This window comes from Xyrauchen texanus, chromosome 46, assembly GCF_025860055.1.
Source record: "Xyrauchen texanus isolate HMW12.3.18 chromosome 46, RBS_HiC_50CHRs, whole genome shotgun sequence".
Lineage (NCBI taxonomy): Eukaryota > Metazoa > Chordata > Actinopteri > Cypriniformes > Catostomidae > Xyrauchen > Xyrauchen texanus.
This window is the reverse complement of record NC_068321.1, coordinates 7,908,882-7,936,321: the sequence shown is the minus strand read 5'-3', so window position 1 is coordinate 7,936,321 and position 27,440 is coordinate 7,908,882. Positions and strand designations below refer to the sequence as shown.

General features: G+C 36.7%; 2 protein-coding genes across 4 annotated transcripts in view; both read right to left on the bottom strand.

The window, feature by feature from the left end:
- Positions 1-10,651, bottom strand: part of mrpl23 (mitochondrial ribosomal protein L23) — a 28,756-nt gene extending 18,105 nt beyond the window's left edge. Inside the window, exons 1-4 of the mRNA XM_052120276.1 lie at positions 10,530-10,651; positions 9,395-9,517; positions 6,034-6,116; positions 2,145-2,218 (exon numbers count right to left, since the gene is read on the bottom strand). Coding sequence (XP_051976236.1) covers positions 2,145-2,218; positions 6,034-6,116; positions 9,395-9,517; positions 10,530-10,546 — 297 coding nt within the window. The 5' untranslated portion in view covers positions 10,547-10,651. The remainder of the gene's footprint in view (positions 1-2,144; positions 2,219-6,033; positions 6,117-9,394; positions 9,518-10,529) is intronic.
- A 5,979-nt stretch (positions 10,652-16,630) lies between these two features.
- The window catches only part of LOC127637943 (SITS-binding protein-like), a 53,862-nt gene continuing 43,052 nt past the window's right edge, over positions 16,631-27,440 (bottom strand). Inside the window, exons 5-11 of one of the 3 annotated variants that reach the window (XR_007969822.1) lie at positions 24,900-25,094; positions 24,523-24,791; positions 24,118-24,254; positions 22,984-23,105; positions 19,870-20,049; positions 18,388-18,685; positions 16,631-18,267 (exon numbers count right to left, since the gene is read on the bottom strand). Coding sequence is in view for 2 of the 3 variants with exons in the window: in XM_052119210.1 (XP_051975170.1) it covers positions 18,509-18,685; positions 19,870-20,049; positions 22,984-23,105; positions 24,118-24,254; positions 24,523-24,791; positions 24,900-25,094 (1,080 nt within the window). In the remaining variant the exon portion in view is untranslated. Of the gene's footprint in view, positions 18,686-19,869; positions 20,050-22,983; positions 23,106-24,117; positions 24,255-24,522; positions 24,792-24,899; positions 25,095-27,440 lie in introns of those variants that run through there. The other 2 variants (XM_052119210.1, XM_052119211.1) reach the window with 2 other exon arrangements.

The following is a 27,440-nucleotide window of genomic DNA, read 5'->3' as shown; positions in this document are numbered from 1 at the left end:
AAGGTAGCCTGGCTGATACAGACTGAAACACAGCCCCCCAAAAAAGCTCCTTTTTTTGAGACTCAGCAACAAGCTCTCAAACAACAACAAACATCCATTAGCAGCAACAACAGTTGCTTTGTCTGGGGGTTGTTGTCAACAAACTAGCAAACTTGACCGTGTTCCTGCAAAATCCCAAAATCACATCTTGGCTTCGTGGGGCAGTTAGTTTTTCAATGAGTTAGGTTGACAAGCAAACAGTTAAAAGTTTTTCTTGGTAACTTAAACAACCATATAGATCAGTCAAATCTTTAAGGATGGGGGCAAGTGGTTCTGATAGTATAAGTTGTGTCGGATAGAATAGTTTGCATTATGCAAGCCAGTCAGGAAAACAACAGACACAACATCAACAAACAAAATCTTTATACCAGAACCTATCAGGTCATGGCCTTGCAAAAGGGTGAACAGGATATCATTGTGTCTAAGTAGAGCATTACTTGCAAAGGCACTCGTATGCAAAGCCTTGATATTCTTTCAAGATTTTATGTTGCTAAAGATTCCCCTGACCCGAGTCTGGACCTCCCTTGTTCTGGCAAAGCTCCACGGTGCCCTCACTCACCTCACTAGCTTAATGCGTAGACTCCATCCGTAACCCCTCCTTTTCCCCGCTAAACTCTCTCTCCTCCCCACCACGGGGAGATCTGATGAGAGAGTGGCCGTCAAGAAATCACTACAAGCCTGTAGTTTGTAAAATGTGGGGTGTTCCGAGGGGGGTGGGTGGGTTGGATAGCAAGAAAGTGTTCCCCTTCGTACTGCCTCTGGAATATTAGCTGATGTAGTGCGTTTTGGGGGATGGGCCGGGGGGGAACCGTTGTGGGTATACGACCACAGCACACTCCCCCACATGTGGTGTAAATTAGGAACAATCTTGTTTTTACCCACCACTGAAAAGAAAGGAGGGCTTTTTTGGGCAGTGTTTTTTGCCTCTTTGCCGACCTGCTGCAGGAGAAGAAAGAGGCCGGAAATTTGGTTTCATATCAGTGTTTTTCGCCGCAGTCTGAGACTTTTAGATCTTGCGTTATTCACACATAAATAAGTATGACTTTCTGAAAGTTTGAACAAGGAAGTAATTCTCTTCTGAATCTGTGTTTGAACAAAGACAAATGTTAAATTGAGGGAGCAAAGCCACCCAGGAAGTCATTCAACTCCTGACAAAAGGAAGTTCACCTTTAAATATTAATTTGTGTTTTGGTTTATGTATCGCATTAAATGCTGCTCTGTTTTGACTATTTTAATTATTTATCCCTCCCTTGATTGATGGCTGAAAAGTATAAACAATCGAATGCTTCTCTCTCTCGCTCTCTCTCTCTCTCAAACTAAAAACTGTAAAGAAACAAAAAGGCAGCTTTCCCAATCGAAACAAAGGAGATCAGGTCATGGTATTTTCATGACGGCATACTTCAAACGCTGTCCGTATCAACAGCCCAGGGCTCAGCCCAAATGCAGGTGTGAACCCAGCAGAACTGTTCGCCACTGGATCACGACCAAGCTCAACGTTCTGATGCCCCAAGAAACAACTCTCCCATCCACCCATGATAATAACCACAGCTCTCCCAGAACTTTGTATTATAATCCTTACAAAGTCTGGCATGTAACCAAAGCCGACCACTTGCCTTCTTGGCTAGAGCCAAAAACCCAAACTCCCATCTTTCTCAGGAGGGCAGGGACAAATATGTGGGAGAGACAAAGTAAACAAGCAGCAATGGGATTCATGGAGTCGACCACAATAAGGTGAGGGTTTTGCATCAAAGTGTACCTGTGCCTTGGGGTTTTCTGAGAGAACATAAGCTGTGACAGGCCCTCAAAACAAAGAAGAAAAACAAATGTGATGCTCAAACACCCAAGCGTCTCGTTTTTCAAGGGGGTCTTGTTTTGTTTAATACCTTAGATAAAAAAAAAAAAAAAACGCATCCCTTCCAACGTGGCACGCATAATCAAAAAAGTTTATTTTACGGCTGACGCCCTCCACTTTGAATTGTTCTGTGCTAATGATGGGGGCACTTTGTGAAAATCAAAATGATCAGCAAAAGACCACAAAAACAGACAGGGACTTTGACAATAGATGCCGGGCCCTTTAAGTGTGGGCCCAACAGAATAACACTCACCAGTTGAATGTATGCCATTTTGTAATCTGGCCTCTTCACCCGCTGGTTTAAGTGGTTTCTTTTCTTGTTTGTACCTAGTTAGGAGAGAAAATGGAAGTGATGCATATTTAGTAAAAATGTTTTACAAGACTATTGCATGAAAAATAAAGTTATGGGTGTCATTTATGGAAGTTAAGATATGTCCTACTATCCCAGACAACGTCTACATTAATCAAGATAAATTTGAAAATTACATTTTCTTTCTGAAATGCTCTCCATCCCCACAGCCATTTTCAAACGTTTTCCATAAGTTGCTCATCCACACTGAAATGTCTGAAAATGCTTAAATCCCCTTACAGAGTTTGCCCAAAAAATAAAAACTTAGCGTGGCCCTGAAAAGCAATTGTCCTTGTGTTCCTCCGCCAGACAGCAAATCAGACTAACCTTTCCAACGCCTTTGAAAGAATGCAATGTGAGGGTTGTAGAAAGTAACATTTATCTTAAAAAAAAAAAAAGCACAACAACACCACTAAAACATGGGCTGCCATCTTGATTGTTTTGGATTGAATGGATGAATTGACAGCATTACATGAAAACAAATATGTAATTCTTGTAGAATATCTTAATTTTCCCAGTCCACACTACATCACGAAAATGGCGTGTTTAAATGTATCCACATAGGAGAGCGTTTTCTAAAAGCTCAGTTTTCGCTGGACAAAAATGGCATCTCAGTGTGGATGGAAGACAAAAACAGAGAAAAATATGACATTTGAAATTGCAGTTACAGTTATAATATAATGGGAAGTAACACTAAGACTAACAGGAATAAAATAAAATCTAAATGTAAAACATTATTAGGCGGAAATGTACTTTACACATTATGAAAATTGTATAAAATCATGGGGAAAATATCTTACAATGCAACTTCACAATGCAAAGCATTGCAAAATCTTAATGGCAGTACATTATGCTTAATTTTCTTTTCTTTTTGGAGAAATGTTTTTGTGATACATTCACCCATATCCCTGACAGAAAATTTAAAGACTGTGGCTCTAAAACCATGCTATCTTTGTTTGAGCAGCCCAACATTTACAACATTGCTAAACCAGTGGCATGAGTTTATAATTATTGATAGTACCAATAGTAATATAATTAGTAGCCTTATTATTTTTGCTATTCTGATTGGTGGAACAGATATTACATACTTCAGCTTTAATGAAAATTACCCATTTATTGTGAGAAAAACATAAACGGAGGGGAAAAACATTGTTCCATGTAAATTCGCATGTGTGTTTAAGTAATATGTGCAGCCTGGAAAACCAGTGTACACAAAATTACTTTCAACTGATAATATTTTTCAGAACAGCTATGATATCCATCATACTGTCTTTTGGGGCAAAGGGGGGCTGGATTTATCTGTAAGCCCATGTCTTCAGTCCTGTTAACTGTGGAATGCATGTTAACCTTTTCCCAGCTGCCCCATGATGTCATTGTATGAAGCCTGCAGGGTAATATACCCAAAAACCCAGAGGAAAGAGTCAAGAAAAACAGCTGACAAAACCCAAAACCACTAATCTCCAGGAAAACAAGAGAGTAAATGACAGACAAAAAGATTAAATAATTAAAAACTCACCACTGAAACAAAATGACAGTCTATGGACACTGGAACAAGTGTGTTGTTTTAGTAGAGACATTTAACAGAATAAATTAAATAAGAACACCTGTCCAACAAGATATTTGGTTCAATATGAGAGACGTACTGGAAGGTGCTTCAGAGAGTCTAAAGGAATAGTTCAACCAAAAATGATAATTTTGTCTTAATTTACACACAAGTTGTTCCAAACACAAAGAAGTTTAGCTGAATGGCTGAGCTGTTCTCTTCCATACAATGAAAGTTGATGGGGACCAGGGGCTGTCAGGCTCAAAAAGGGCCAAAAAAACAAAAGAACAGACTGAAATTTAAGTCATCATTTATTAGTCGTTGGGGAGTAAATAAACCTTGCCTTCACTCCATTATTCATTGACATATTTTTGTCTAGTTTTCCAATAAAAATATCTAAACAACTCTAAAACAAGATACATTTACTTGAGGAGCAGAACATCAAGACAATAATACCAATTGCCAACTGGGTAAGAAAATTTAAATGGATTCAAATATAGTCTATTTCATAGACTTATTCAATTTAAAACAACTTTATGTTGTTAGGTTTCAAATGATATGAGGGTTGTTAAATTATGATAAATTATACATTTTGGGTGAACTACCGTTTTGTAAGAATCCGCTCAATTGAAAATCAATGGGGCTTTTGTGGGATTTCTTATTGTACATCATAGATGTTTGGCAGCCTTCCTATACCATTCTAAGGAAACCCTAAAAACACAAACACTCCCTCAATTTGAGGTCATCCGAACAGCCAACCCGCTAAACAGGTGAGAAGAGCTTTTGTTCATGCATGCGAACCCGGTTTCCATTACCGCACTCCCACCCAACACATTATATAGTATAAATAAATATTCAATCAGGTCTCTTTTGATGTTGTGCATTGACTGGCTACTATTATGTAACAAATCCCAGGCCTGAGGGGGTAGTTATAGAAACCCCTTCCAAAATATCCCTGAGCTCAGTAGGAAAAAGAATAGACGCCTTGAGCCCGAGGATTCCGCTTTTCTCCACATCATTTACACCATCAGCAGTGTGGAACCCATGACGCAGAATGGGACACCTTCCCTGGCGTGGTCTTTTGCACATAATGGGTGTTCCACGTTTCTTCCAGCTTTTACATTGTGGTTGTAAAAACGGCTACTTTGTTTACTGCCCCTCTCAAGTGTTGGCATGGAAACCGCATGGAAAAATCCCAGTGGCATAAACCCAACTGGCAGCTCATAAAAGTGGTTCCCTCTGCGTTAACCAGACGGTAAAGCCCGTAATAACACAGCCTTTATTTACCTACCCTTTGCCATTATTATTCACATATACTGATAGAACTGCCTTACCTTAACCACAACTTTTAAACACTTGGTTGTGTAACACTTTTGGCACACTTTGTGAAGAAAAAAAACAGGGCAGGGCACCCTAGGACAATTGACGTTTAGAATGCCTCAGCAACAGACGGAGAGATAAGCAGCTGTGAGGGGAATCACGCAAACCACTCCTCTCTTCCTCCCTCCCTCCCTCGGTGACTCCCACCAGAGTTCTCTGATTTAGCCGTGTGTTTATACGTATATTTCAAACTCCTGCTCAGCTGTTGAGTATTTCCAAAACATCTTGTCAGAATTGATCTTTGACTAACATGCATATCACCACTTTTAAGGGGATTGAGCACACCAGGAGTGCAAAACAAGAGATAAACAGATCATTGGCGAGTTGTTATATAAATGCATAACTCTAAAACCTTAAAGCAGGAGAGTGTATTATTTTCAATGTTTAAATGCTTTCTCCTACTACTACAAGTAAACCATTCATAGGTTGATTTCCTCAAACTGTAAACATAGGGTCTCTGTGGCGCTTTAATAATTGCTGTTTGTTTGAGTGGCTTGTTCATGAATTTATGAAAAAGTATGATTGTAGAGAGTCATTCATGAGGAAAACGATCCAGAAATATTCATCAGGAGAGCACTACCTGATTTGGGGCGGTACTATTTGTACGATCAACAGCAGGAGGGTGGAGTTCCCCTTTTCAAAGTTCTAAATTCTCATTTGCATCCACACTAAAGGAATGTTCTGGGTTCAATACTAGTTAAGCTCAATTAACACTTTGTGGCATAATTGTTGATTTTCACACACAAAAAAAATATTGACATGTTGCTCGCTCGTACGTTTGGACCGACATGTAGGACATGAGTAAATAATGATAACGTTTTCTTTTTAGTTAAATTATTTAAATGAAATAACAGAGAAAATTGTACTCACAGTATTGGATCCTTGTGCGTATGGCTGCAACAGGAACACTGTAGATATTCTCTAGATAGTTTCTCACATCAAATTTGGTCATTCTTGGAGAAAATTGAAACAGACAGCAATTCAGAGTTGCCATGGAATAAAGAAACAAGATATGACAATCTATGTCATGTTAAGGTCATGACAGAGACACTGTTTTGAGCTTATTTGTTGCAGGTTTGAAACACTTTGTTTTTTGGGGACTAAAGTTGGCTTTGACATCATATAATGCATTTTGTAACATGCTTTTATGAACAAACAAAGGTAATTTGTGTTCCAGTTTCCAGTATGTTTTCAGTTACAGAAAATCCAACCAGAACCGTTCACAAATGTGTTGCTGGAACTAAATGCAAAGAACATACTGATCTGCTTTTCAAAATGAGTATGTTTGTCCACAAGTCAGTCCATATAATAAGCATTGATTTCTTTCTTTTGCAAACGAAAGAGTTTCCAAGAAACCCATCAAACAGATCCACTTTTGGAAAGAGTATTATTGTATGCACATCATTCAGAGTCAGCACCAGAATGTGATGCCCAGATTTCAATGAAGTGGAGTGGAGGTTTGGCGGTGTAATTTATGTGAGAGAGGAGAAGCGCACAAGTGTGCATTTGTCTGGGTGAAAGTGAGTGAGAGGGCCATTCCTAGAGAGCAGAGCACTCGAGCCACAGTGCGAGTAGTAAGCAGACCTAATTGCTTTCTGAGATCACAGAGTGGAGAAGCAGAGATCTTTTTGAATTCCTGCCCCCTGGTGACCTCTGCCAACAGGAAGCAGCTTTGCTTCCCTAAACACTTCTAGAGCTTTAAAGAGCTCTATGCATGAATGTCTGTTACTTGTGTTTAAGAGGAAGGTGAGAAAGTGTATATCTCTTATTCCATTTTTTATTTTAGACCATGGGTTTTCAAAGTCTCAGACAGTAGGCCCTCTTCTGACAAAACTTATGAGAATAATTCCTATTATGGTATTTTTATAACATTATTGTATCATATATACACATATATATATATATTTTACACACACACACACAACCAGTCAAAAGGTTTGAAACAATTGACTGAAATGTTTCTCATGATCTAAAAATCTATTTATCTGAAGGCGTATGCTTAAATGTTTTAATAAAGAAAAGAAGCCAATAAGTGCCCAACATAGATGGGAACTCCTTCAATACTGTTTAAAAATCATCCCAGGGTGATGAGTACATGTCTGCAAATTCTATGCAAAGAGTGACTACTTTGAAGATGCTAAAATATAACACAGTTTTGATTTGTTTTGGATTTTGTGAACATAATTCCCATAGTTCCATTTATGTTGTTCCATAGTTTTGATGACTTTAATAGTATTCTAAAATGTGAAAAAAAAAAAGTTATAATAAAAACATTGTAAGTGTTCCTTGGTGATGAGAGAGGTCAATGGCCAGACTGTTAACTCAGATAACCACTCTGTGCAATTGTAGTGAGCAGAATAGCATCTCCGAATGCACAACACGTTGAACATTGAGGTAAGTGGGCTCCAACAGCAGAACACTGGGCACAGCAAGTACACACACACACACACACACACACACACACACACACACACACACACACACACGCCATGTAAATGATAAATCAATCAAAATGTAAACAAAAAAAACTTGCAACATCACATGAGCCAGTCATCTTTTCAAATTCCTTGTATTATACTCTATTGAATCAATCAAATGAAGCACTGGGTACCACAGTCGTGACCTTCAGCAGATGTAAACACTGTCTTGCACAGCTTATCTTTTTAAGCACTGACGTCTTGAAAAGATAGAGGCCTCCTTGTTGTTCAATCCTCTCTAATGTGAGTATGAGCTGCACCCCACCCTTCACACATAAACAGTCCACGCACTCATCCCTAAACATTTTCGCTCGTACTGCCTGTCTCAAAGCCTTTCCAAGTAGGTGACTCAGAGGGACAAAACACTCCAAATTTTGAGGAAATCCAAAAAAGGGGGAATCTTTTGTTAGCCGGTGAACTCTAGGTTACATTCACACCACTTGGACTATAAAAGGCGGCAAAAAAGTGGACAATAAGCTTTAATGAACTAAAGATATCATTAAAACGAAATGATTTATAAGATATGCCAATACAAAATGTTGATAATGGATCCAATTTTTAAAAGGCACATAGGAACTTGGGAGGTAAATAAACGAGGTTAAACAAATCCCGCAGACAAGAGTATAAACACTTTGTGAAGAGGCACTCTTTCACAAAAACAAGTGCTTTAAAATTCTTTGGCACTAATAAACACTATGCAAACCAGGTTGTTTTCAAGCAAAACAACTCATTGCCAAGTTGGAGAGTATTTGTAAAGAGTAGAAAGTGAAGTGAGGCATGTCTTTAATGTTTTAATGACACCTCTATTGCTTTGTCTACTTTCATACTGTTTATGGTGGGACTGTGTCAGACGTAGCTCCGAATGAGACAAAACAGTTCTTTAGGTCCATTGAGGTGCAAAGGTTTCAAAACAACACAAAAATACCCTCTTCCTCTGAATAGACAGGCACCGAAGCATGATGAGGATGTCTGGTGCGGATTAAGACACTTAAGGTCACAAAACAGTCTGTGTAAAAAAAATAAAAAATAAAGTGCAGGTTGAAAAAAAACCTTCCACTGAGCACTTACGCAAGTGATAACATATAGCCCAATTACAAACGTGTGCGGTTTGGAACACGTACTGGCGGAATAATAACTTAAGAACAAGGCTCTACCGTCACTGACTTAGATGAACGCCCTGAGGTTCTCCAGAAAACAAAGCAGACTTTGTGCTCTTGTCTTGCATGGACTACGATTAGACCCGTTATTAACAGTCTGACTGCCTGTTTCGTATTAAACTGCGGCAATGCAATAATTACGGCTGTATTTTAAGTGACGTTTTACAAACGTCACCAATACAGGCACAAGATGTTGGAGTTTAGAGCAGCTGAAAGACCTGTAAACACATTTGAAAGAGTCATGGAGTAATGTTAGGGCATGCAATCAAGCATGGCAATGTTATTCAGGGTTTTGGTAAGAAAAAAAATTGCTTTGGATATTCCAGTCTACAATTGTGGCTGTTAAGCTTTGCTTTAAATGCTTTTATTTTTTGTGATTGTGTGAACAATGTTATTCCCACTATGCAATTCTCACTGTCAAAACAAACCCCATTCCTGGGATTTGTCTGCCACCTAGTGAAAATGTAATAAACTACAACATAGTAAATGTAGAAATTGTGTTACTCATAAGTTTAATGCAGTGAGTGGTAACTAATGGCTGTTTACAAAACTGTAAACTGATGGAAATGAAAAAAAAGAAAAGAAAAGAAAACTTACTCTAAAGGAATGCGAAACTGTACTGTATCAGGCGGCTGTTCTTTTCCTGGTCTGACCAGGGTCAGAGAGAAGGTGGGCCGGAATATTCTCAGCTGAGGGTTACCCAACTGGTACAAGGGATATCTAAGAATGTGAAAAAAGATAAAATGACATGAAATCACATTAAAGGAAATTACATTCCCTTATCATTTAAAGGTCTGTCAGACAGACAGTCTATCTGTAGATAGATTTGAAGGACAGACAGACAGACGGATACATAGATAGCTCTGAAGGACAGACAGACACACAGATAGTAGTGGTGTAACTGTTCGAATTTCTCACGGTTCGGTTCACAGTTTGGCATTTGATTTGTTCAGAAATTATATATATATATATATATATATATATATATATATATATAAAACTGCTAAATCCAACGAATACTCAATTTGGTAAACACTTTAACAGGTTTGCCCTTAGTTTACAGCCGCGCTAGGAAACAGGGAGAACTCAACCGCCCGTTTTAAACCCTCACAGGTAACATCTGTATCAGCGGTTCGTTTTCTCTGGTGGCCGTTTTCAACTTCATACAACGCGCGCAGAACTATGATGTCATCAAGTTGACCCACGTGAAACACAGGTAGAGCGTGTCCATCTACAGAGACATACAGGTGCAGTGAGTGGTAACTGCGTGTTTATTTGGCTTTGTTTTCTTCGCCAAACCCTGTGCACCAGATACGTCATTAAACGTGAGGTGAACCGACCGCGGTGCCAATGCTTACAGAACCGTGAGTGGCAAATCGAACGGTTCGGGTTTTTCTTGTAACCAAGAACCGTTACACGCCTAATAGACAAGATCGACAGACAGACAGATCTAAACGCATGGTATAACCGTGGAGCCATGTGCAAAAAACCCAATTATAATCAGGAGTTAGCTAACCACTTTGGAGGAATAGGCTTCAACAATATTAAATTAATAATGTCTCACAAGAAATCTGTGGAGGTCATCTTTCATTTTTCTACAGGTTTCTTAAGTAGAAATTGAAACACACCCATTCTTTACACAAGACAGCAATGCATAAACAAAACACCAGTTAAGATTCACATCATTTAGACCACTGCTCGATTAGAGAGTGCCTATGGATAAAACACTCACATTATACGTTTAGCCATTTCTTGTAAAGTACTTTAGATGTCCACAGTCACATGTGTGGTTGTAGTTTTATTTTCATGTGTTCAAGGTCCTCCGTGCGTCTCTGCTGTGAACCTTGCGTCAATAAGCGCCAAAATATCAAACCCTTTCAAATTAAAAGGCCTCTGTTTATTCCAACAATTTCAAATAATTAATTGTGACAGAGGCATAAAATGTCACTTCTCTCAGATATTTGAGAAAAATTTTACGTATAATATGAATTACAAATATAAAGTTCAATATTAATGAAAACTTTTACACTGAAGGAATTGTCATGACGTCACCTGTCGTCGTTTGAAAGTGCCCTATTGTCCTTAATGCCACATTTGTATTTTCGCTCGCATTTAATACTTAGTACAAACGTTTACATTACAATAAATTTATTTGAAAAAAAAAAATGCTATTTTTTCCGGCTTTGTTCATTCGATCACAGGAATTGTTGACGTGTACCTTTGAGGTAGTAATTGATATGCTAAAATGGCCTGGTTAAATCGGTCTAAAACACAAAAATAGCCAATGGAGTTATGAATGTAACATGTTATTTGGAAAATATTTGTCAAATTTACAGTAAATATTATTGTTAAATTTCTAGTATTGGCTTCGAGTCCCCCAGTCCATTCCATATCAAGTCCGAGTCTTTAAACAACCGAGTCGGACTCAAGACCGAGTCATAACAGGCCAAGTCCAAAATTAATCTGATGAATCTGAATTAAAATTGCAACCTCAACATCAATATTTTAAGCTTATTTTAAATTTCACAACTAAGAAAAACAGTTTGTCAATATAAATGTAACAAAATAACTTCTTTTGCATTTCATACATTTTATGATTATGCAGTCAGTCTGAAATCTTTAAATACCAACCAGAGAAAATGTCATTGAAACTTTTTCCCTGACTATTTAAAAAGTTACACAGTTAATTCATCAAGCTATAATGGACCAGTCAAACTGACAACACTGTGGTGACCACAAGAGACTACAGAAGCCGACATGTGTAGATACATTACGCCTAAAAAGACTTCACCCCATGTGAGGGTTTATATCCAATATTAATACTATATTTATGTTTTTTATTTCGATATGCTGTTTTTAGTATAGCTACTGTGAAAGACATGTGGGTGACACAATGAAGTTCTTGATTTTAAGTTTTTAACCACGATGAAACCGCAATGCTCAAATTCTTGGCTGAACAAATGCCACATGCAATTTTACCAGTTGTCAGGTCCCGTGTCATGTGAAACATCTAGTTTCTATTATATTTGACACATACCCATCTTTATATTTTCGTTGTGCCTGCCACTTCGGTAGTCGATGTTATACAATAGTCTCTGTAGTAACATTCAAGCCTATTGGTTGAATTATGAGTGTGCCCGTGCATGTGCGTAGCCTATGTGTGTGTGTGCGTAAAACAACTCTGGCTACATCAACAACTTCAGGGGCTAATACAGCTGCATGCAGACAGAGATGTGTTCATTCATTTCTGTTTTGTTATTTATTTATTTATTTATTTATTTATTTATTTATTTATTAATTTCATTGCATCACAAATGTCATGGACTCCCAAAGGCTCGAGTCCGAGTCAAGTCCTAGTAAAAATGCATCTGAGTCTGTGACAAGTCCAAGTCCGTTAAAATTGGACTCATGACTCAGACTCGAGTCCGAGTCCAAACTCGAGTACCCCAACTCTACCAATTTCTAAAACTCACATTTCAAGATTTAAATTTCATTGATATGCTCTGTTATGTTGCTTTAAATGCCTGAATTATTGTATGTACAGTACATAAATTATTAATATTTGAAGATAATGGAGATAATCTTGCTCAACAGGCTATATATACATAAATGTGTAAGGACCTCTCTCAGCAGAAGGGGGAAACCTTGCCCACAGTAGAGCCACACAAAAAACACTGTGATTTGCATACTTCAGCTCACATTGAATCCATATGACTGTCTGCTGAAAGACACACCTGTCAAAGCCCCAAATTCTTTACTGCTTTCATGGCAGGGTTGTTTTGACCCTGGCCTGTAATTTCAAATGATGGGCTGTTGTGAAGGGAAGTTTCCACTTAAAGTAAGTCCATTTACAATACAAGTTAAGCTCAATAGACAGCATTTGTGGCATTATGTTGATTGTCACAAAAATCATTTCGCTTGTCACTCGTACAATAATGTACTTATTTAATGGGACCAGTCCATAAACATTACAATGCACACCGTTTCAAAAGTATAGCCTCACGATGTAAACATTGTACATGTTAAAATGTTTTTAGTGTGATGCAATTGCTTACTAACCTTGTCTGTGTAAAAAGTGTTTTACGATGATTATGTTAATGGAATCCTTGTGCTGATACTGGATTTACATGGTCATGACATGAGTTGAAAGATTTGATTGTATTTTTGCACAGACATGGTCGATAATCGATTCTACTACACTAGTCTTATGTTAACTCTTCTAGTGTACTTTTGAAACAGTGTGTATTTTTTATATTGCTTCCAGTGCAATGCCTAGCCCAATAGACTTTCATCAAATTTCCTAGAAATAATCTCACATATAATTTGCCAATAAAATTGGGCATTGGGTAAAATGAACCCATTCTAGATCTGTAAAAAAAAGGGCAGTTCCCACTATAGACATTTACAAAACCACTAGTGGCTCTGGGTCACAAGGGATTCTGTTGGTCCCAAGATAAATCATGCAGACCCTTTAAGCCATTGCAAAGTGACAAATATCTCAGAAGGGCAAAACAGGAAGTGCACACATGATATTTTTTTGCAATGGTGCTCCCAATGATGTCATGAGTTAACCCGTTTCTGCTAGCTTAGGTTTCAATATTTTTAACTTGACACATGTTTCACATTTATGTGGGTTCCATCAGTTATGTGCGTAGTACATTATTATATAAATCAGGGTTTATAGAAATATGTAAATCAGGACATATTGAGTAACTTAAGATACATTACAACACCTGAAGTACATGGCATGAAAAGGGTTAAAATTACCTATATTTCATTAAATAACAGACAGATTGTATGTTCAGAAAAGCACACTAAGATGCTACTTGTACCATTTCTGCACTATGCAGAATGTGTTCTGTGTGCAGAAAATGTTCTATGACTGCCATATTGGCAGGGTTGGGAGGGTTACTTCTGAAATGTATTCCACTACAGATTACAGAACATTACAGAACTGTCCGTTGGATTACTCAAGGTCAGTAATGCATTCTAAATACTTTGGATTACTTCTTCAGCACTGGAAGATTTCTTTCAATTATTTTGACAATAAAAAATCTGCCAGTACAGTGAGACAAAATACACATGTTAAAAATACATTCTCTGAAAAACCGAAATATCTTATGCAGTGTTGTTTCTAAATCAAGATCAATCAAATTTGAAAAAGTTTTAAGGATTTTTAGATATTTTTACAGGAAAACAATACAAAAATGATTGTCAAGAATATGATTTTTGCCCTAATATCAAAGTTCTTACTAGAAAAAAGAAAAATTATGATCCAACATGAATTTTTCTTGATAACAAATATGATCGTGTCTGTTAACGTGCATGTAAAATGGCTAGAAATAGCATTTTAACTTAGCGTAAAACTGACAATTTACAATTTACAAAAGGTTTATTTATATTTCTTCTGCTCCAAACTTACTTCAAACGTACTTCTCTGTCTGCTCGTATGAATGTAACACATCATAAGAAAGTGTTTCATCACCGTTCAAATACACTTTAGATCACATCATTTATATGTATAAATGTTTTCCATCTGAAAGCACTAAATATTAAATTACACAAATGTCAAATTAATAAAATGCAAAGTAATCTCTTGAGTAATGAAAATACTTTTTGAATGTAACTGTATTCTAATTTCAATTATTTAAATTGTATATTGGAATAGAGTTACTTATATTTAGTATTTTAAATACTTAATCCCGTTACATGTATTCTGTTACTCCCCAACCCTGCATATCGGCCAGCACAAAATTAATAGAAAAATACTGCACTTTTAAAGTAGCAAAAACCAGCTTACATGTTTGCTACACTATAGCTAAAATAAATTATCATTGAGTAGCAAGAACTTTACCTTTCCATTTGTGTGTGTGTGTTTGCGTGTGGCTTCCAGAAAAGCCTGTAATGAAATAGGGCCAATGTAAGGTGAGTTAGGGGCTCCTAAATGTGTTTCCCATATGATTCCCTTTGCATGCTCTTTGCTACTATAAATAATTCTTTTTGGGTTTAAGTGGAATTAGTGCAGGTTTTCATCGTCAGCAGAGCCCTCACTTAAATATCCCTGCACAAGCAAGCAAACAAACTATAGAGATATCTGATGGTGGTGATGGTGAATGCTTCTACAAAGGTGAGAATCCCAACACACTGTCAAATAGCTCACAAAGAGCCACCAGCAGAGCACGCACACACATCAGGGGGGAAAAAATATAAATTATATGTAGCATTAAGAAAATAAAACCCATTTGCCAACACAATATTTGCATAGTGACATTATTTTCATATTATACCCCCAAATTCTCATTACCTTAATGCATCCGGGCACCCATTCTCAGTGGTGATTATAAGGTATTTATACATCATAGGGGTATATGTGATACAGTTACAGTATTTATTAAATGAAATACTGTAACTAAATGCTTTATAACAGTAAAAAAGATACATAAAATTTGGTACAAATCACACATTATGATGGATGAGAACTTTACAATAAACTGATAATATACATATAAAATATAAAATAATAACAATGGAAAAAAAATGGTGATTGTAAAGTACATCTTAGCAGTATTTGTTGTAGTTAAAATAATTGCAAGGCAGTTTTGTTTTATAATCAATACAACAAAATGGCTTCATTAAAGTAAAAATAACTAATCCAGTGATTTTTGGTATAACAAATATTATAATTTACCATTTAAATAATAAAATGGGAAAGAAGATTATTGTAAAGTACATCATAGCAGTATTTGTTGTATTAAAAATAACAGTAAAAATAACTAATTCAATCATTTTTAGAATATCAAATAATATTCAAATGTAAATATACTTTACAATCACTGATTTTACATTTCTTTAATCAAATTGTGAAGTATTTATACATGATATTCATAATAGTATTTTTTCAGTTTACAGTTATTTTTATTGGTTAATTATCATTGAAAATAATGTCTAAACACAAAAAATCTCCATAAAAATAGTCTTAAAAATAGGGTTAATTTCTGTTTAGGCACTACTTGTACTTCATTTATTGTTTTACTTTAATACAGAAAAATTGCCGAATTATAGTAAAAAAAAAAAAAAAAAAAGAAACCCGCAAACAGTTATTTAAAAATACTATTGTGACGTTAAAAATACTTTACAATCACCAGCTTTTCCAATTTCTTTATTTAAACATCTTAATAGTTTTTGTTGTTCTAAAAATCATTATATAACAGTTATTTTTATTACATTTTTATTGGTTAATTGTCATAAAAATAATGTTACAATGAAAATTAATTTACCTTTAAATCACTCCTACTACAGTTTTTACTGTAATACAGTAATAAAATGCAAAATTACAGTAAAAATAACTAATACTATAATTTTCAGTACAGCAAATAATAATATTATGTAAAAATACTTTACTACCACAATTTTTCTAATTTCTTTATTCATAGTCAGTATTTATACATCATAATATTATTTGTTGCACTAAAATCATTGCATAACAATTATTTTTACTGGCTAATTGTCATGACAATAATGTCTCGATGCAAAAACTCTTTATGGTCCTAAAATAGTTTTAATTTATCTTTAAACATTACTGTACTTGTACTACAGGAAAACAATGCCATAATACAGTAAAATATCTATTACTATAATTTTTTTTAGTACAACAAATACTATTCTGATATAAAAATACTTTACAATCACAATTTTTCCAATTTATTTATTCAAAATGTAAAAGTATTTTTATATCATAATAGTATTTGTTGTACTAAATATCTCTGTATTTTAGTTATTTTTACTGCTTAATTGTCATGAAAATAATGTCACATAATGTCTTATTTCTTCCATTTCATTTTAGGGTGCAATATGTTTTCACATACAGTATAGTCTCCAAAGAACAGTTAAAACAATGGGTTCCTACAGTAACAAAATGTAAACTTTATTGCAGATTGACATCTCTATTTTTCAGATTTTACAGAAGATAAAAACATTGAATGGCACAATGAATGATATATGCATTATGCTGTGGACAAATTGTGGCACATGATTTATACAAAATGTAACTAGCAAAGATTATGCAGCAGGCAACATTTCATCGTATCATTGTCATCAAAGCGTAGCATTTTAATATAAAATACAGGGGGGGGGGGGCTCCAAAAACTCCACTTAATATAAGATCATCACAATTTTTCTCTTACGGAAATGCACTAATGAAAACAGCATCAAAAGCCACGAGATTAAGACACTAACGGTGTGCTGGGGCACAAGTAAGACATTTTCTCTGTTTTAGATTCAATATGTTTGACCTGAGAAACCTGCACTTACAGTAAACATTCTACAATCACAGTGAAGATTAAGAAGACATTCCTAGTAGGCCACACGTATCAGGTGACGCTGATCAACTTGTCGTTGTCTCTCTCTGTACTGTAGTTTCATATGGTAGTGACTGAAATGAAGTCTTTAAGTGCGGGGGCCCGTGATCCAAAGCTGGATCTTGTCAGGCACGATATATTCAAAGCTGAAGGAAAGTAGCAGCACCTCTATTATAATTGAGTATTTCTGAAATTTCTAGAAATGCATTATTGTAAAGAATTGATCTGTATTTTACTAAATGCCACATACACCCAGACACTACTTTGTTTTTCTTTTTTTTTAAGATATGAGTTTATGTGCCATTAAAATCATCAATGTATTTAAATGCAGAGGTTAAAGCATACAGTAAGCTATTTCATCTAATTGGCTGAATGATCAAGTTTAGTCAGTTTTGATTTAAATATAAAACTCTACCCAATATAAAATCCCATGTTAACTACGTTTAAAATCACTCATGTCTAGAAATATGCTAGTGGTTTAATCTAGTCAATTAGAAGACGCTAAACAAAATAATTATTAAAATTAGCATACCAAAAACTACCTTTATGAATGAACAATATATCTAATATTGTGTGTTGCATTTAAACTAAGACTGTTCAGCTATGAAATGAGGAGAAATCATCTATATTTTGATTGTCAGTGGCTCTTATACTGGTACTATTGATTGATTTTGTTATAGTTTAATTAATAGACAAAAGTAATTGTGCTATGTATGCTAAAAGCACTTCATTTCAATCTCCTCAATTATTAAGAGCTTGTAATCTCTCAGATTTTACAACGACAAACAAAACACCATGGCAATTTGAGGTACAGTTAAAACATTACACAGCTACAGCAAAATATGCACAAATTTCAAGAAAAAACCTCGCTTGAGAAGAGTTGAGACGAATCATAGTGAACTATTTTTCATCTTCATCCACCTTCAGCGAATCGTTTTTGCTTGTAGTCTTTCTCTGCAGAGACTTTTGATTATTGTTTGGTCTTCTTTGTAAAATTCCATTCGTTGTTTTTAAGCAAATAAAGGGTTTGATTTCTGGCTCCATGTCATGAGATGTGGACACAGTTAAACTTTAGGAGGCTGTCAGAATTTATCAAGTATAAACCACAGTTTTCTGAGGAAAAAAGGAAAGCTTGTGAATTAACAAAACAAATAGCAAAGAAAAAACGAAATGGATCTAAAAATCATGAGACAATATAAAACAAGTGCAAATGTAAAGTAATCTTCTACCTACTCTCAAGACTCCTTGAGACACAGATAATGGTCTTTTTGGAAAGTGCAATTTGAGATCAGCACAAGTGAAAACTTCAAAAAAGTAAAAAAAAAGAAAAAGGTAAATAAGTGGTAAGTAAGCCTTAGGATCTCCGTCGTATGAAAACCGGCACGTCCCCAAGGCCGACCGGGTAACTTTCCAGAAACGTCCCTCCATCAAACACTTGAGCATTGTTAGTGTCCTGCCACTGAAAGTCACTCTCTGGCAGGTAAATGTCTCTTTGTATAACTCCCTTTTCTGTCACTGGTGCTACAAGGACCTACAAGGAAGAAAAATATAATGGGTATACAATGATGTAGATCCTCACAAAATCCTAGCAGGTGTTTGACTTAGTGTTGGGGTTGGGACTTCAAAACATTAATATCAATCAATAATTTCCTTCTAACAGGAATGGGCGAATTGATTCTTGAATACCTCACACCTATTTCATACTACAGTTAGTTCCAGTCCTTGAATCTGATTGAGCAAGAGACGTTCCATGAGTACTGATGACTCAGAACGGCACACTTTTTGTCTGTTTGTATCACTACGCTTGTGTTCGTGCTGTTCTAAACTAAAGTGTTAGAGCAGCGCAGATGTGTCAGAGAGCTAGGATGTGTTTTTGTGTGACATTACAGATTTTAGCCAGCAGGTGGTGACCAAAGACAATTTTTTTATGCGCCATTTAAGTTTGACGCACATTGAGTCGGCGCACGCTAGTCAGCGAGCGTTTTTTCTGAAGTCATCTGCATTTTCTCTCTCTCCATGATCGCTCGGATTACTACTACAACATTACAGCTGGGAAAAACAGTTAAACAATAGCTTCAGCTTTAATGCTTACCACAAAACAGAGACACAACAGACGGAACATACTCAAGGCGGTTATATACCTGACAGCAGAGTTTACACTTTGTAAGGAGATGAAAATCTTCAACATGGCGGAGGAGTTTCTATAGTGAATGACTCATGCACCCTGGTATTGCTAAATACTCTGGGGGGACCCAACTCGGACGGCTATTTTTACAGAGAAAATAGGATGTATTTGACCAGAATTCCATTATCTTTAGCAAGCTGACTAACACTACACTACTGCTTGGGAGTCACGAAAGAAGCAGGTAATCACACAAGCTCTCTCTCTCTCTCTTTCCCTCTCTCTCTCTCTCTCTCTCTCTCTCTCTCTACACACACACACACACACACACACACACACATATCATTGTTTCTTCAATGACTTGTTAGAAACACTTGTTAGGACAGTATCTGTTAGTTTTAGTTTAGGGAGGTAGGTTTTACTCATTACAATATCCATCCACATTCACCTTAAAAAACGATTCTAATTACAACATTACTTCACTTGCTTTGCTTTCAAATATAATGCTAAATTAATAATCATAAATTTTATGCTAAGAAATTGCTAAAAAAAAAAAAAAATCTTTATTTCTTACCTCCCTTGAAGCAGCTTACCTCATCTCCAATAAGGAACTCGTCATCAATGGTGAATGTGACCGGGTTATCCGGGCTGAGCCACCAAAGTGGTCTGTAGATGGGGTTTCCATTAGCTTGCCATTCTTTTGCATATTTCAATATCAGAGGAACCACAAAGTCATGGTGCTTGGCTATGTAGAATCTGGTGATGTTTAGGACCTAGGTGAAAGGTAAAGCTATTAACATAACATAAATAATATGTACTGGCCCAAAGAAGTATTTGGAAACTTTGGTCACACTTAAAAAAAAAGAAAACTAATATATATATATATATATATATATATATATATTTTTTTTTTTTTAATTGTCTGACACTGTTCTCATCTAGTTTTGCTGTGGTTCATTTATAACATTCCTTGAGAGGACACATCCTTGAGTTAACATCCTTACCAGCCTCTGGTGACAGAAACAAAGCAAAACAATGTTTATAAAAAATGTATTCTCAAGATGAAAATTGGAGGAAAAAAGTTACATGAGATGAAATTTTAATGACTGCCTGAGTTCGGCTTAATTTTTAATGGAGAAAACAGACTTGTGGCTTCCATTCCCATTTTCCTCCTATTTAGACTCAAAATAGTCATTGATTTTTACAGTCTGTAAATGGGTGTTGGATAATCACACAAACTCACACACGTACTGACCTGACTCATGAGCCAATAACTCATTCAGAGTGGAAAATAATGGCAAATAAATCCTTTCTGTAGGATCCATCTACTAGTTTTAATACCAATTTCTGATTGATCTAAAGTCAACTAAATTTTAACATTTAACATGCACATGCAAAACTCACTGCCACATTGTTGAAGGCCTTACAACTTTCTGAGTATTTGCTAATCAATTGCAAAGGTGTTCTGATTGATTGCTAGGATGTTGCTAGGGTGTTCCGGTTGGTTGCTAGTATGTTGCTAAGAAGTTTTGGAGTAAAAGAGCCCAGTGAAAGTGTTTATGATGTTCTGAACCCTACTGTAGATACAATGTGATATGTGTGTGTCCCCTTTACAATGTAAGTCTTTGGGATTCTTTCATCTGTTTTATCGTCCTTTTGACAACAACTGTCCGATTGCTTACAGTAATTGCACATCTCTCCTAAATAAGCTTCAATAACTCATGTCCATGCTACAAACAATGTGGGATAAGCAGGGTTGGGGAGTAACAGAATACATGTAATGGGATTACGTATTTAAAATACTAAATACAAGTAACTGTATTCTACTACAGTTACAATTTAAATCATTAGTAATTAGAATACAGTTACACTCAAAAAGTATTTTGATTACTGAAGAGATTACTTTGCATTTTATTCATTAGTAATTTGTTTCATTTAAAATTTAGTACTTTCAGATGGAAAACATTTATACATATAAATGATGCAATCCAAAGATCATTTGAACACCGGTGAAACACTTTCTTATGATGTGTTACATTCATATGAGCAGACAGAGAAGTAAGTTTGAAGTTAGTTTGGAGTAGAAAAAATAGAAATAAACCTTTTGTAAATTGTTAGCTTTACGCTAAGCTAAAATGCTATTTCTAGCCATTTTACATGCACATGTTTCCAGATACGATCATATTTTTTATAAAGAAAATTCACGTTGGATCATAATTAGTTTTTTCTAGTAAGAACTTTGATATTAGGGCAAAAATCATATTCTTGATAATACTTTTTGTATTTTTTTCCTTTAAAAATATCAAAAAAATCTTTAAAAAAAGATTAATTTGATTGATCTTGTTTTAGAAAGTTTGAAAAACAAGTGAAAGAATCTACCAGTGCTGAAGAAGTAATCCAAAGTATTTAGAAAATGTTACTGACCTTGAGTAATCTAACGGAATACATTACAAATTACATTTTACAGCATGTATTCTGTATTCTGTAGTGGAATACATTTCAATAGTAACCCTCCCAACCCTGGGGATAATGTACATGTAATAATAAGTATGAGCAATAATAATAGTGATGTTTGGCTGAGCAAGCACCACTAATTACAACTGAAACCCTCTAGAAATATTTTTTTCCTCTTATTTATTACAATTAGTCATTGTCATTTTTTGTGCAATGTCTCTCATTGTAGTTGAGATTGAGTGTGCAGACCAGATGGACCCTTAACCACAGGTGATGCTGGGGAAAGGCCTAGCAATTACACTCTGAATTGCAAGAAAAACAGCCACCTGGAGGATCCTCTGTGCCGGTCCCAAACTCAAACTGGGCTCCAAGAGCTCAAACATATCAATGCATGGAACAAGATATTCTGGGATGAATTTAGCTAGTAATATGAAGGAGGACATTCTCATGATGCCCCATGGTGTGAATGAATATTATTTACCAAGTGTTATGTTAGAAGTGAAAAAGAAGACCCTCATGTTGTTCCAAACCTGTATGACTTGTTTTCCTCTTTGGAACACATAAGGAGAAATTTTAAATAATGTACTGGTCCCTCTAGTTCATGCAATTACAATAAATGGGTTCTGGAGCTTTCAAGCATTAAAAAGGCCACAAAAGCACCATGTGTCATAAAAGTTGTGCGGTGGGAACCTGCAATTCCTAATACCTAATAAAATACTTAAAATTTGTTTTGTTGGTGTAACCTAACGTAATCAGCTTAATTAATTGATTCAATAATATTTTGTACTTCTTGACAGTTAATTTAGGTGTTACAACATGAAACACATTATTGTTTTTAGGTTTACAGTTAAGCCATATGAAAGCTTTGGGTGAGAGTTATTTTGACCCCTTCTACTTCTATGGTACATTTGCATCTTTTTTACATTTTGAAACTATTCATTGTAATAGCATGGACAAGAACCACAAGATCAAAAATTATTACAAATTATTCTGAATCATTTCAGTTTTGAGGGGGCATCCTTTATTCTTTAACTCATAAAAGTGAATGGACAGCACATTGTGCATAAAACACAATCAGTATTTTTTCCACTCAAAGAACTTTCTGGAAAACAGATTATGTCTTTCTTTTATTCTTTCTATTGTACAACTTACTTGGTTCCACCGTATCCCCTCATTTCTGTCCACAATGTGAAAATAACTCAAATGAAAACCAAAACCCGAATGGTCTTAGGACCTGCCCTTGTGGCACTCACCCATTCCTTCTCAAAGACCCATGGAGGTGTCTGGAAACTGATGACAGGAAGGAAGGCTGCGATCCCCAGCCAGCGGACGAAGAGTTCGTCGTCTGCGACCAGTTCGGCAGAGAGAGCGCCACCTGGGATTAAGAGGCATTTATGTTTCTTCGTCAACAAACTGAATACAATCAAATGAGAATAGCAGAGAAGTCAATGACTTTGTGCAATGCATAACTTTGTTTATATTGCTTAAACTGTTTATTGTCTATATAGTGAATATTTTCTTCAAAGGAATAGTTCACCTAAAAAATGAAAAAGTCTGTAATTATTTACTAGCTTTTATGTTGTTCCAAACCTGCATACTGTTATTTCTTCCATGGAAAACAAAAGTTGAGACTTCACTCATCTCTTTTCCATTCAACAACAGTTCATAGTGATCAAACATGACAAAAAGCACCATAAAAGTAGTCCTTTTAATGTTTGCACTATATTTATAAGTGTTCTGAGGCTGTGTGTGAGGAACAGGTCAAAATGTAGTATTCACTGATAATCTTTCCCTATAATGAACTAGTAAAATCAAGAATGAATCGTTCATTTGTGCTGATTCTTTTCAATGAACCGATTGATCCATTTCTCGAAACAGACTCATCCAGTTCTAAAATGTATCTCAATGACTAAATGATCACAAAGGTTCTCACTTTAACAGCTTACTAAATGGAAGATTATCAGTGAATAATGACTTATATTTCCCTTTTTTGAGCTTGACAGACTTGATCACTATGACCTGCCATTGTATGGAAAAGAGGTGCTTAAAATTGTTCTAAATTCTCCTTTTTGTGTTCTATGGGGGAAAAAAAAAAAAAGAGTATACAGGTTTAGAACAACATGAGAGTGAGTAAAAGATGGCAATATTTTCAATATTTGAACTATTCCTTTAAAAATTTGTATGTATTGTAATATAGTGTAAGTGTACAATTCTATGTGCTATACAACTCATTAAATTAGCAAATATAGTCTTTTTGATTTTGTAATAGATAAAAGACGACTGCTGTGCTTATCTATGGTGTGCATCTTCATGAAACATAAATGTAGTGTGTAAATGCATGTATTTGTGTGTGTGTGTGTGTGTGTGTGTGTGTAGGCAGCTATTACCTACTGCATCAGGAATGAAGAAATGATATCCCAGAAGACTGTGATGCAGTAGGGATGGAATGATGCCCTTAAGGCCAGAGTAACTCCAGTCAGACTGTAGTGCACTCATACGGATGAAAAGCGGTTTGTGGCTGGACCTGTGCAATGGAAATTGCACAATTAAAACATGGTTCAAATCACATTCAGCATATCTGTAACGAAGACGGCTCCCATTATTCAATATGTTTACATGCACTTTCACATTTGGATTTCAGTTAGTCTAAAACAATAATTTGTCATTTTAAAATGTTGTAAACGTTTTGGTCCAACAGACTAAGCTTTGAGAAATCAGACTATCAGACCTAGATTATGCGTTTGAAGCTCGGCTTTGTCCAGCATGATTATTTGAACAATTAAACCAGATACCTTGTTCCTGAGGTGACAATGACAGTGCCCCCTGTTCTCTCTGCCAGGTCAGCAAGGAGTGTGATGTATTCATCCCCAACCAATGCCAGAGGGGTGCGCAGGGCCTGTACCTCGAAAGTGTTTCCCTCTCCACCTTCCAGGATGACATACTCCATGCCCAAATGACTATGCAAGCTGTCCACTTTGTCCAGAAACCAGTTAGTGGCTTCCGGGTTAGTGAGGTTCAGCTTCACACTGTATTTTCCTTTCCACTGAGTCAACAGAGGCACCTTGTGGAAGAGATTTATAGTATGATGTAGGGGACAGATAAAATGTACAAATATATTGCCGATGACCAGTAGAAAACCATGTGCAGGCAGAAAGAAAAACAGTTGTACCATTTGACCCTGTGGTCCTGAGGGCAGGCTCAGCCAATACTCTTTAATGCCTCCCTGCATGGAGCTCTGGAACTGCTGGGAGTCCACACTCAGGTAAGGGGACAGGGTGATGGAAATGTTTAGAAGCTTTACAAAAGGGAGGTCCCTGGTCTGTCTCTTAGATGCCCTTTTCTTGCCATTGAGGTAGCCTTGGTCCTATAATCAAGGCAAAAAAAATTAAGTGCTGAGAAGTAACTGACCAAAAGTAGCAAAGCTACAAATTTAAAGGGATAGTTCTCTCAAATTGTTTTATTCTCTTTTCATTTAGTCACCCTCATTCCAGCGCAGATATGTATGACTTTCATATGTCCGATTTTTAGAAGAATATCTTGGCTCTGTAGGACCTCACAATGCAAGTGAATGGCGACCAGAACTTTGAAGCACATAAAAGCAGCATAAATTGAATCCATATGACTCCAGTGTTTTTTTTTTTTATTTTCTCCCCTTTTCTCCCAAATTTTGGAATGCCCAATTCCCAATGCACTCTAGGTCCTTGTGGTGGCAGAGGACGAATCTCAGTTGCCACGCATCATATCAAGCGGCTTGTTGAGCTACCATGGACTTGTTGTTACCACGGAGACATAGCACGCATGGGGCTTCACACTATTCCCCGCGGCATCCACACACAACTAACCACACACCCCACCGATAGCGAGAACCATATTATAGCAACCACAAGGAGGTTACCCCATGTGACTCTACCCTCCCTTGCAACCGGGCCAATTTGGTTGCTTGACCTGGCTGGAGTCACTCAGCATGCCCTGGATTCAAACTTACGACTCCAGGGGTGGTAGTCAGTGTCTTTACTTGCTGAGTTACCCAGGCCCCCTCAACTACAGTGGTTTAATCTATATCTTCAGAAGTGATATTATAGATGTGGGTGAGAAACAGATCAATATTTAAGTCCTTTTTTCTATAAATCTCCACTTTAACTTTCACATTCTTCTATTGTATTTGGTGATTCACATTTTTCATCTTATGCATATCGCCACCTACTGGGTAGGGAGGAGAATTTATAATAAACAAGCACTTAAATATTGATCTGATTCTCACCGCACCTATCATGTCGCTTCTGAAGACATGGATTAAACAACTGGAGTCGTGTGGATTACTTTTATGCTGCCTTTATGTGCTTTTTGAGTTTCAACGTTGTTCAATGCATTGTTAGGACCTACAGAGCTGAAATATTCTTCTAAAAGCCTTCATTTGTGTTCAGCAGAAGAAAGAAAGTCATATACATCTGGGATGGCATAAGGGTGATGAGAAAAATAGTTCTCATCATGAGTAAATGATGAGAAAATGTTCATTTTTGGGAGAACTATTCCTTTAAATGGATAATATTAATAAAAAGTTCTTAAAAAGTCATTATTTAGTCACATTTATGTTGTTCCAAACTCAAAGGCCTTTCTTTTTTCAGTGGAATACATCAGGAAATGTAAGGCAGAATGATAGCCTCAGTCACCATTCAATTTCATTGCATTTGTTTTGTCCATAAAATTAAAGTGAATGGTGACTTAGATCTAACAGCATCTTACCTAATATCTTTTTGTTCCTTGGAAAAAAATAGTAAATTAGGTAAAAAGTTAAACAAATCTTAAACAGTGGTGTAGCCAAGGGTGTACCAGGGTGTGCAAATCTTACCCAAAATATCACCTTGCACACCTAAATGAAATGAGGATCCATGTGATGATGAACATTCAACACATTTATTATGGAATTTAATAATTGATTATAATGATTATAATAATACTCAATGTGTGACAGAGGCCATCTCAGATTGCATGCGTGCTCTCGCAACATGACTGAAGAAACAAGCATGAGGCGATTTGGGGATGGCAGTGGGCTCGATTTTGCCAGGTACGTCCCCACGAACCACCCGCCCCCGGCACACTCGCTTGCTTCCGTCTGGGCTCGAGGTGAGTGCGGCTCGCCTCACGGCCAGCCCACATTCTCCCTTGAGCCCCCTAAGTTGGATGATGATGTTGCCGCTGAATCGGAGAGCGTTCAGGCTTCTGACGTAAAAGACTCGACTGGGCTGCCACCAAGCCAGAGCTCCCTCTACCAGGCAGCTTTATGCCCTAAAGTGGTGCTTGTTCGCAAATTGGTGTTCTTCCCGGTTTGAGGACCCACCATGACGCAGTGGCAAGTGCTTGGATAAGCACGACTTGATTATAAGGTTCCTTAGAGGCGCCCAGAGGCTGATTACTCCCCGGCCAAGCCTGTTCCCCTCCTGGAATCTCTCAGTGGTGCTATCGGGCCTTCAGAGACCCCTCTTCAAGCCGCTTGACCCTGTTGAGCTCAAGGCCCTCTCCTTGAAGATGGCCCTCTTGCTTGTGCTAGCGTCCATCAAGAGGTTTGGGGACTTGCAAGTGTACTCTGTCAGCGACACTTGCTTGGAGATCGGTCAGGCAGATACTCACGTCATCCTACAACCGCGACCGGGCTACGTACCCATGGTTCCTACAACCCCCTTCAGGGATCAGGTCATGAACTTGCAAACGC